This window comes from Phyllostomus hastatus, unplaced genomic scaffold (assembly GCF_019186645.2).
Source record: "Phyllostomus hastatus isolate PE091 unplaced genomic scaffold, TTU_PhHast_1.1 phas_contig_147, whole genome shotgun sequence".
Taxonomy (NCBI): domain Eukaryota; kingdom Metazoa; phylum Chordata; class Mammalia; order Chiroptera; family Phyllostomidae; genus Phyllostomus; species Phyllostomus hastatus.
Window position 1 is genome coordinate 10,306,967 of NW_025333603.1, and position 12,080 is coordinate 10,319,046.

Sequence of the window (12,080 nt, forward strand, 5' to 3'; positions counted from 1 at the left end):
TTATCCCTTGAATGTATCTGGATCATCAAGACTTAGAAGTCTGAGCTCTCAGATACAGAGCACCATGAGGCTTAGAACTGAAGCCCTATAGCTACCTCATAGACTGGAGCGCACTTAGAATAACGCTACTCAGAACCCCAAATAAGGTACGTGATGGCCCGCTCTGTTGTGTCTTGCAGTGTGCTGGCCTGCATCAGCCCTGAGGCGGTGATCTCCGGATTGAACTACGTGTCATTCTCTAATGCTGGCATGAGCGGCTTCAGCCCAAATGGTGTGGATCTGAGCATGGAGGCAAATGCTATAGCTCTGAAATACCTAAATGAAAATCAGCTGTCACAACTGTCTCTCACTCGATCAAACCAGAACAACTGTGACTCATCTTTTAGCCTTCTGCATATTAATGCAGACAGGAGCACAGTGGGGCTTAGTTTAATTTCACCAAGCAACATGTCTCTCGCAACCAAAAAATATATGAAGAGATATGGACTCATCCAAAGCAGTGACAATAGTGAAGATGAAGAGGAGCCTCTGAAGAACACCGATAGCAAGAGTGAACATTTATTGAATCAAAACCTCACGTCCATACCTGAACAACTTGATTGTCAGAAGGAGCCTTCTAGGAATGCCTGTGAAAGAATTAGTTGTAATAACTGTGAACCCTCGGGCACCCACACAGATATGCTGGTATTGAGAAATATTACAAATGAGGTTCCGCCAAAAGCAGCACAGCAGTTGAATGAAAACCCAGCTGTCTTATTAAAGAACCTTAAATCAAGTCCTGTAGTCAACCTCCGAACCGGAAAAGCAGAGTTTACCCACCATCCTGAAAAAGAAAATGAAAGGGATACTCCAGTTTTTCCTGAAGGTCTGAAACCTTCTGAAACTTTAAAGCAAATGAATAGTATGAATTCCGTAGGCACCTTCTTAGATGTAAAGCGTCTCAGGCAGTTGCCAAAATTATTTTAAACCTTTTACTCCCTTCTCTCCTAATTGAGGAGAGGGTGTCTCCTGAAGATGCTTAGAGAAGCCAGAGCCTATTGGTAGTTTGGGGATTCCTAATTACTCTGAGGGTCACCCTGGTTTTGGTAACAGCTGACTGCAAAGACCTGAAGGAGTGACCCAATTGCCTATGAGTTGGCTGACTGGTGGGAGGGCTGAGTTCCCTCTGTTAGAGAGCTTTTCAGTGTCCCTGAAACCTTTTTTTAAATAAACAAGCCCTGAGATCAGTTATTTCAACAAACTTAGGTAAACAGAAACTCTCCAGCTCTGAATCTGAACTGTTCTTTTCTACTGTGCATTTTGAAAAGTAAGTCTGTTTTCCTAGCACATTGCAGCTCTGCATCTACCCAGTATCGCCCAAAAGGACAAAGTTATCATGACCCTGCCTAAATTAGCTAAATCAACCCTTACTGAATTTAACAGGAAAGTTTTGTTTTTAAAAAATAATTTGAGATCTTTTCTTACAAGGAGTGTATATGTCTTCTTAAATTAAGATGTCTATTTGTTAAATTCTATGGAAGTAAAACTTTAGAAATATAGTGGGTTGAGGTAATGTACCATGTTCAACATATAGCTCTAACTATTGCAGAATAAGAAAATTATTGGGTATGAGTGTGTTTTATAAGCTTTGTGAGTTTTTCAAATGTTTTAGTTTTTAATAGAACTAAAATACGTATTAAATTTAATTAAAATGTCTAGATTGACTGTTTTCCTTTGTCCTCTGCTGTAGCATATCCTTTTCCACTTAAAAAAAAATTTAGACACCAGAAAGTTACAAAAATAATACAGAGTTCAAGGGTACCCTTCACCCAGTGAACCCTGATGATAATTAGTATCTTACATAACCATGAGAAATTATCAAAGTCAAAAAATTGACATTGCATATAGTATTAATAACTAAATCCCTTTCAGGTTTCACAAGTTTCTATGCACACTCATTGACTTACCTTTTGGTGTGTATGAAATCTCAAAATTACATCACTGTCATAGGTTTGCGTAATTGGCACCACAATCAGCATACAAAAAGAACTATTCCATCACCCCCCACCCAAATTCTAGTTCTACTCTCCTTCCACCCCTAACTCCTAACAACCAATGGTCTGTTTTCCATCCCTGGAATTTGGTTATTTTGTGAATGTTAATATGAATGGAATCATTGTATATAACTTTTTGAAATTGGTTTTTACTCTGCATAATATCCTTGAGATCTGTCCAAGTTGTTGAATGTATCAATAGTTGCTTCTTGCCCTGGCTGGTGTGGCTCAGTAGATTGAGTGCCCACATGCGAACCAAAGGGTCACCAGTTCAGTTCCCAGTAAGGACACATGCCTGAGTTGTGGGCCAGGTCCCCAGTAAGGGGTGTGCGACCCAGTAAGAGGCAACCACACACTGATATTTCTCTCCCTCCCTTCCTCCCTCTCTAAAAATAAATAAAATCTTCTTTAAAAAATAGTTGCTTCCACTTCCCCCTACCTTCTTAAATATTGTCTTAAACTGTTATTTCTGAATATAAATGGAAAAAAACCCTCATTTGAGAGAGCAAGCTCTTCTGCTGAAGTTAAATTAAGATGCCATTATCTTATATCAAAGTTTGTATATAAACTGGAAAGAAATAGACTTTGGATCTCCAAGCCAGCGGGGGCTTTCTTGGGTAAAATCTGTAAATCGGTTCCTAGTTAGCAAGCCAAAGGACAGCAACATGATGGATTCTGCTATTCCCCACTGGAGCCAGGGACCCATTTGTGCATCTTTTCCTTCAACATGGCTCTTTCAGGTTAAAATTAGGATGAGACAATGGCATTGGTGTGTTTCCCTTTGTTTTCATGGGCATTGTTTGAGGCTTTGGTTATTTTAATAAGTAGCATAAAAGTCAACATGGATTTCATTGGAGTAAATTCTTTAACAGAATTGTCAATTGCCACCGTTTAACAAAGTGTACTGTGTAGTCTGTTTAACTTTACCCCTCAGTGTATCACCCAGGAGAGTGTAGGTACAATTTATATTGCACATTATTGAAAAAAACAGGGAATGTTAGTGAATTAAGTGACAGCTTCATTAACTATACCATTATCACTGGGAACCCACACCAAATAAGCTCTCTATCTGAACAGTAAAAACTGAACCTAAGGCCTTTCAGGCAAAATTTAATTCTGTCACTTCCCTTACCACATCTAAATTAAGGCTTCTGATACAACGCTTAAGCAGTTTTGGGAAATGAATTTGGACTGCAGATTAACTCAGCAAAACATGTCTCTCTTTCTACTAAATACATATCCAGAGAAGAGGGACCATCACTGAAGCCTACTCTAGAAAGTTCTCTGAGAAGAGTGTTTTACTATGGAAAGTTATTTGTCAAACTAATTGCTATGGTAGTGTTTAAGCATCTTTGGAAAAAACTTTAGTGCTGGGAAAATTGGATTAAAAGACTTTGGAGATGATTGCCTCTCAAGTGACATTTCTCTGAAAATTTTTTCATCCAGTCCCCAGGATGCCATTTATAGATATGGGTGTGCTGCTGCAAATGGAACAAGGAAATGATGGAACTTTGGTCTAGAAACATACCCCATAGTCTGGGTCCTGGCCAACTGCAGCACCCCCCATGCCCACCTACCTAATGTCCCCTCATTCAGCCTCTGAGCCCCTGCTGGCTAATTACTCTGTACTCACTTGTCCTCTGCCTTGCGTTGCCTGTGCCAGAGCCCTGCAGAAGTAGATGTGGGATGCATCCTGGAAACAGTTACACAAACAGTATATGATGAAAAGACAAAACTAGTGATTCAGACTTTAAGGGCCAGAGCAGTGTAATCATGATAGCTTCCATTTTTTTCAGGACTCACCATGTGCTTACATGGTGTTCGTTCGTTTAAGCCTCCTGGCCAACCCCAACTGGTGATTGTCATCTTCAGAGAAGAGAAACAGCCTTAGGGAATTAACTTACCCAAATAAGTTGCTACCAGAGATTCAAGCTCTTATAAGCCACCGGGAAAACCACTTCTCTGAGGCCTGAGGAATTCAGGAAGTCCCTGTATCTGGAGCTTGAATGAATGATTTTGAATACTACAGTCCATGCTGTTTTCAAATATACACTGTCCTCAAAGCTGTCCTGCTGTATTTTTCCCCTGAGGAGTCCCCCTTGCTCTTCAGCCAAGACCAGAAATGACTAGTTTTTTACCTGAGTTCTGAGTTTTAACCCCAGCTGTCTATGTTAATGTTAAAGGGTTCACCTCAATTTTCACTGTGGTACTCTCCTACTGAGTACTGTAATGGCTCCAGGAAATTAGAGGAACAAAAGATTTTTCTGTGCCCTTGTTTTTTAGACATCGCTCATAAGGGCAGAATCTTTGCTTAGCCGTCTAGATGAGAGGCCTTTATGCCTGCAAACTAAATGTAATGACAATGTCTTAGGTTGAGAGACTGCTTTACACTCTTCAAAGTATGCTTTCCCACATACTTTCTCATATTAACACTTAACAAAACCCAACTGAAATATGTGTGGCAGTATCATTAACCCTTTTTTTTTTTCAGGTGATGAGATAGACAAAATAAGATATAACTGGAATAGAGTCACGCTTCTATTGTTAACAATCTAGTGTCCTTCCATAGCATCTAACCCAACAGCAGCCACTCCCTCCATGCTTCTGATCCCCACCAGCACCTTGTTTACTCCTTATCATTCAATGGGTATCTAATGTTGGTTCTGCCGGGCACTGAGCTAGGTGTTGAGCATAAGATGATAAACACGTTTACCCTGTAGGAGCAAACTCTAATGGGAGACAGATGTGCAAACACTAGCAATGCAGAGGGGTCAGTGCTTATAATAAAACTATATATTCTGGGAGAATATATTTAGAGAAGCTTGGTGGAGGGCTATTCTGACATTCTAGATTTTTCCAGAATCTTGCAAGAGCAATAGGGAAGAGAAAGGGAAGAGGTGATAGTTCTGATAGAGGGAACAGCTTGTTAGAAAGCATGGAGATGTGAATAGGTACAGCACTGGAGGAGGGAGTTGGGGACAGGAAAGCAAAAAGAGATAAAGGGGTAAAATATACAAGTAGAAAGAACAGTGAATTAGAAGTCAGCAATAATCAGGTTCCTCTCATCTCTCTGCCCCAAAATCCGTGGCATGGGGCAAGTTTCCCAACTTTTTAAAAAGATGTTATTTATTTTTAGAGCGAAGGGAAGGGAGGGAGAAAGGAGGAGAGAGAAACATTGATGAATGGGGGGAAACATCTATCAGTTGCCTTTTGCATGCCCCCAACTGGGGACTCGGCCTGCACCCCAAGCATGTGCCCTGACCAGGAATTGAAACTGAATTTTTGGTTTGTGGGACCATGCCCAACCCACTGGGCCACACCAATCAGGGATAGTGTCCCGATTTTTTAGGGAAAAGGGTTAGCCACATCTGACATATTGTAACTGTGTGAACAATGATTCAGAAACGGTGTGAAGAGTGTTTTGCAATTCCAGAGGAGGGAAAGGCTTCTGTAAAGGATCATTGGAGTTGGGCCTTGAAGGATTTCCACAGGTATAGATGAGGAAAAGATTTTCCTACTTTTTATAATGCCTAATGCATTTCACTATTTAAAAAGAAAAAGATAATTCAGTTTTCCCCACTGAAATGTTAAAATAGCTGTTTGAAGGGATACCAACATGTCTTTTTCCAGCTCTGAATTACACATTCCCTGCTTTTAAGGAGTTCAAAGTCTGGCATGAAGAAAACATCAAACCCACAGAAAGGGGCTTTAGGGTTTGGAAGCCAGGGTGACGTTCTTTATCTCCTCTCTGCTTCTTAAACCGGAACTGTCTGGGTCACAGAGAACATCCTCAGAGGAAATCCTGCTTTCCCACTTCCTGGTCAGAGACTGACCTCCAGGAAAAGGACAGATTAGGGGAGAGCCCTGTGTCCTGTCTCTTCACAGGAGGTCTGGGACCAGGAGGGCAAGAGGGACTAATTAAAAACATAATGGAAAAAATGATGTCAGGTATCCAAGCTACAGGGCCCTTGGAAATCCTGTGGCCTTCATCATACAAATGAGAACACTGGGGCCCAAAGAAGGGGAGGGACTTGTTGACGTTCACACAGCTTAGTAAGCACAGAGCTGGGGCCGGAAATTGGGACTCTAGCCTCACAGAGCATGCTATCATACGGCGTGGTATTTGAGTCAGTAAGTTAGGTATCGAGCAATCAGACCTAGGCCGGCCTACTCCCCTCTGCACCATAAAGTAAAGACAGTGTGTGCACACACACACACACTTCTTCCTTTGCTCACATTGCTCCCTTTGCCTCTAAACCCTCCATAGGTTCAAAGTGTTGCATACACTTCAAAACCTAGTTTAGAGTCTACCTCCACTCCAAACCCCTCCCCATCGTACAAGAAATCTCAGGGTCCTCTCGTGGCAACAATATTTTTCTCCTTTGACATTTCATAACCCTCTCTTTGGACCGAGTCTTGTCCTCTTACAGATTTATGACAACCAGTTTGTATGTTGGTTATGTGTACCTGTGGCTGGAAGCTACTCAAGGGCAGGGAGTATGTGTGCTTCCCTTGTCCAAGGAAAGCCACAGGACAAGATCTGCTGAGTGTAGCCACTATGTCTGAGGCCTTGTGCTAGACCCTGGGAGGCATCAGGAAGAAACGGAAGGCACTGTTAGATCCAGCTGTCAGAAACACGCATTTCTGCACGTGCAAGGGTGCAAGGCAGGATCTGGCAGAAGTAACGCCTGTGTGGGTGTGGTAATAATATGGGTGTAATTATGTATAGTTTTAATTTGAACATTTCACCTGAAATGTCATATGGTGTGTTTAAGTGTGATATTGTTATGTTACAGAATGACATGCTTGTGTCATTAAAAGATCGTGTGCAATCTTTTAGTTTTTGCAATAAAAGATTGTGTGATAAAAATGGGGCGTTATTTGTGCCAGACACTGATTGTGCAGACTCATACTCATCTAACATTTCCCAAAGTCCTGCTAAGAATCTCGTTTAGACCTCACAGTAACCGTGTGAAGTAACAGGAGCAAATGTGCACTTTCACATGCAAACACCCATGGAGAAGTACTCACCACCACAGTGAATCGGCACAAAAGCAACAAGACCTGCAACTGATCCTGGCTTGGGACAATGGAATGAGGACCAGATGAGAGAAATGAAGATAAGCTGATGTTTTGAGATCTTTTTGAATTATTGGAAACAACCTGTTACGGAGCCCATAGTTTGCCTGCTGTATGGTGGATCATTAAGGTCATAGAGGAAAGCACTATTCTATCTTTTATCTAATCCTTATAACAGCTCAGTGAAGTAATAACACTAGTTAACATTTACTGAACACATTTGCTATGTTCTAAGCCCTAATATTTGTTAACTTACTTATCCCCATTTAATGGAGTAGAAAACAGAAACAGAAAGGTTAAATAATTTTCCCCAAGGTCACACAGCCAATACAAAGAACCAAGATTCACACCCCGGCAGTCTAGCTCCAGAGCCCTGCTGTTCACCTAAGCCTTGTGTTGGAATTGTCCCTGAGAGGAAAAGGAGACTCGGTGGTAAAATGATGTGCCCTTGCTGAGGATGGGGAGCATAGGTAAAGTCAGGATTTGAACTCAGGTCTGTCTGGCTTCAGAACCCATGTTCTCTTCTTCCCCTTTTTCTCCTCTCTCTCTCTCTGGAGGGCAAAGGGTTGAATAAGCATGTGTTTCAGTTCCCTAAAGCCCAAGGCATAACCTTGGTAAAGTGATACCAGGTCATAGATACTCACTGGTTGGAAGGGAAGCAGGTACATGGGTCAAAGCTGAGTTACTCCTGAGGAGTGACCTGCTCCAAACCTTAGGAATCACCATAGAGGGACCTGCTCCATGACTCTCCAAGTCCCCTGACTGTGTTTCCTTCCCCACCCAGCACAGACAGTATCTGGATATAAAGAGATTCCACCGCCCTCACCGCCATCAAGGCCTGCATTTCCCTGGGTAGGGGGGCGCTGCCCCAGAAAGGAGCTGCCACTCACAGCCTGTATAATAATGGGACAATTTCTCTCTCAGACAGGGACCTTACAGGATGCACTCACACCTACTCTGTGGCTGGTTTCTAGGACCAGGAGGGTTGGCCAGTTCTACTTCCTCTAAGTTCATGGCTCAAGTTCCTGCTGGGTGGTGTCCCTCTCCCTCAATTTCTTTTTCCAGGTCTGTCTTTATCAATTTTATTCAACATATATGTATAGTGTTCCTGCTGTGTCTGTGCGGTAAGCTGGTCCCTGTCTTTCAGGGAATTGGTGGGGAACACTGACACCCAGGCAGGTGTGGTCAGCACCATGTTGGGGGGACATTCAGTGGACACAGGCAGAGGAGGTGGAGGCAGGAATTTCTTTTCTGCTGCAAGTGCTCTATACACTTTTGTGTCATGCCTCTTTCACTGAGCATAATGTTTTGAGGTTATTCCATATTCTAGCATGTATTAGTAATGTGGTTCCTTTTTATTGCTGAGTAGTATTCTATTGTGTGAATGTATAACAATTTATCCATTCACCTATTGATGGGCATTTGGATTGTTCCTAGTTTTTAGCTATTATGAATGAAGCTGCTATGAATATTTGTATACAAGAGTTCTTGTGGGTATTTTTCAATTCTCCCAAGTAAGTGTGTGTTTATAAACTGCATGTTGACAAGGAACTGCCAAAGAGTTCTTCCAAGTGATTGAGTCATTTTTGCATTCCCTTCAACAACATAGGAGAATTCTAGTTGCTCTACATCCTCACTAACATTCGTCATTGTTAGTCTTTTAAGTTTTAAACATTTTAGTGGGTGTGTCATACTTACCTCATCACAGTTTTAGTTCGCATTCCTAACACAAGTTTGAGCATCTTTTTATGAGACTTTTGGTTATTTGTTTATCTCCTGTAGAGTCAAAAGGGACTTAAATCAGGACATACCACAGTGCCCCAGACTTTGAAGTAGTTTTCCCAACAGAGCAAGTATCTCAGTACAGCCCTGGCTGCTGTGGCTCAGTGAATTCAGTGCCCAAATGCCAACGAAAGGGTCAGTGGTTTGATTCCTAGTCAGGGCACATGCCTGGGTCCCCTACTGTGGGCCAGGTCCCCCATAGGGGGCATGTGAGAGGCAACCGCACTTGGATGTTTTCTCTCTCTCGCCTTCCCTTCCCCTTTCTCTAAAAATAAATAAATAAAATATTGAAAAAAATATTTCAGTACAGCCATCAGGTATGGAGAGGACATTGGGTCCAAGCTGATGTGGGGGACAACCAGTTGAGTGGCCTTGGGTGAAATGAGCCTCTCTCCTTACCTCTAAGGTTGGGGTCACTCTACCAGCCTGGCAGGGTTAGTGTGGAGGATGAAGTGGCAGAACGGAACTGGGAAAGGGGTAGGCAACACACAGCAAGTGCGCAGTACATACAGCCCTTTTCAGTGATTCAAGGTCCCACCCACAAGTATTTACATGAACACAAAGGCCAGGGCCTTGTCTGAGTAATGGCTGGAAACTGTTCTCCAGAAGGCTCGTTGCAACACACACGTTCTGTCCTTTTCCCACAGCTTCAGGAGCAAAACCACTGATGACAGAGCAACCTGGGCCTCTCTGCTTATGAGGACAGATGAGCTTAATGGAACTGGTAGTTCCATAAATCTGGGGAGCAGATTTGGTCTTTTGTATGCTCCAGTAAGAAGAATGGGTTAGAGAAAGAGAAGTGGCTTCAAAACACTGGGAAGCACAGTGGTCTCTTGATTATTTTCTTCTATTGATTGTTTAGAGAGAAAGAGGGAGGGAGAGAGAGAAACATCCATTTGTTGTTCCACTGATTCATGCATCCATTGGTTGATTCTCACATGTGACCTGACCAGAGATTGAACCTGCAACTTTCGTGCATTGGGAGGATGCTCTAACCAACTGAGCTACCTGGCCAAGGCTACACAGTGCTTTCTTAATACATTCAATTATTTTACACTCTCCTCTGCTACAGATGAAGGTTATAAACTAGGGCTATGGTTCTCAAATTTTTGTGTGCAACAGAAATCACCTGGCCCTGGCTGGTGTGGCTCAGTGTATTAAACACCAGACTTCGAACCAAAGGGTCACTGGTTCATTTCCCAGTCAGGGCACATACCTGGGTTGCAGGCTGGGTTGCCTGGTAAGGGGTGCTCAAGAGGCAACCACACATTGATGCTTCCCTCTTTCTCTTGCCTTTCTTCTCTCTAAAAACAAATAAATAAAATCTAAAAATTAAAAAAAAAAGTCATCTGGACATCAGATTTCTGGGCCTTGCTCACAGAGTTTCTGATTTGCAGGATTGCATGAACCTTAAGATTGGCTTTTCTAACAACTTCCGGGTGAGCTGACAGTCCCTTTGAGAAACACTGAATTGGAGGGAAATCCTTTCTGTCTCTGAGAATCATGACTGCAGCTCTGGGGTTTCGAAGCACAGCACAAACAAGACTCCCCAGATTTCAGGCTTAGAATTCTAGGCTCAGGCCTGCTTACCAATGGGGCAAGATTTCTTCCAGGACAAGGATGGGGACAAAAACAGAGACAATGGTCATATGAAAGTGGGAGGGAAAACAATGACATCTCCTCAAATCAGAGATTTAACCATTAAAAATAACCCTAAAAACATGATGACATAAGGACAATTACTACCTCCTGTCTGTAGATGAGGAAAATGGAACTCAGAAATTAAGTAACTGTCCTGGAAATGTGCAGCTGGCAAGGGGGGAAGCAGGGATGGAACTGAGACTGCCTGTCTGTGTTCTCCTTCTGCTGCCCAGCATAGCCCTAAGCCAGACTGCCCTAGGAATGAATTCTGGCTCCACCACTTAGCCAGCTGGTTGCTCAACCTCTCTGTGCTTCAGTGTGCTACCTACAAAAGGGAGGTAAGGGTAGTCCCTGCTTCACTGGGTTGTTGTTAGGATTGACGGAATTAATATTTATGAAGTGGCTAGGTCAGTACCTGGCACACAGTACTGCCCTATAAACATACCCACTGAAAATAAAGCTGGCCGCCCACCAGAGTACACACACACTGCCTCCCTCAAGAGGACAAGCTCAGGGAGAAAGCTCAGAGATCCACTATTTGGAGGTTAGGGAGCACTCAGCCTTGAATAGGGGTGGGGAACAGGTCGGAGAGTGGCGACGACGTCTTAGACCCAAGTCTTGGCTTGCTGTTCTCTCCAGGCTGCTTCCCTCCAGGACCGGACTCCAGACCAAGCAGACTGGGTCCCAACCTCCCCTCCCCCTTGACACCCCTAACCGAGCAGCTCCAGGTTTCCTGCCCTCCAAGGCCCCCGTTTGGGGGCGGGTGGAGGAGGGCTGGCATTTCCTGGCGGGGCCTCTAGCAGCGTCACCCGCTCCTGGACGCTGGGACAGCGCGCTGACCAACAGGCACCAGATGCTATTTCGGGCGGCGCCCGGCTCAGCTCCCAGTTTCCGTTTTTCCACAGTCTGTCGGAAACAGGGGAGGGGGAGGGTGTAGACGTCACGGGCCCCCAACCACAGGCAAGGGGAGGACATGGGGAAGGGGTGGCTGTGGGACAGGTTAGGACCAGCAGGCAAACACGAATAGAGGGGGATGGTGCAGCAGGGCTGACAAAAGCCGGAGTCCCTTGTTCTGCTCCACAGCTCTTGGGCAGGGTCGTTGCCCTGTAGGATAGGACACAGACTGCAGGTACCTCATAGGCAACTAAAGTCAGGGAATTCAAAGCTAAATGCCGACTCCTTCCCCATGTCCCTTGGCCTCCAGACAACCATCTAAGGACAGGAGAACCAGAAACCTCCACCCCAGGGTTCCAGGAGTTCTCCTTCCCTATCACCCCCACCCCCAATTCTTTCAAAATAGGTTTTCTATCCTAAATACAGGTCGTCTTCATCTGCCTCTTGCCATGTCTTCTGCTAGCACCCCGGTCCACACTCCAATACCCCTTCCATGGGCCACTCCATTGGCCTCAGAACTGGTCTCCCCACATCCTTCCCACCCCACAAACCTCTTCTTCACCTTACAGCCAAAGACATTCTAGAAATGCAGATCTGATCCTTTTTAGGACCTTATATCTACCCAAACTAAATAAATAAAATGGTTCTTAT

The 12,080-nt window shown here is 43.9% G+C and overlaps 1 protein-coding gene across 4 annotated transcripts in view; it reads left to right on the forward strand.

The window, feature by feature from the left end:
- Positions 1-1,695, forward strand: part of STIL (STIL centriolar assembly protein) — a 45,166-nt gene extending 43,471 nt beyond the window's left edge. For 3 of the 4 annotated variants that reach the window (XM_045858710.1, XM_045858726.1, XM_045858718.1), the window contains exon 17: positions 180-1,695. In XM_045858710.1, coding sequence (XP_045714666.1) covers positions 180-966 — 787 coding nt within the window. In that variant the 3' untranslated portion in view covers positions 967-1,695. The remainder of the gene's footprint in view (positions 1-179) is intronic. The other variant, XM_045858735.1, reaches the window with a different exon arrangement.
- Positions 1,696-12,080: the final 10,385 nt, after the last annotated feature.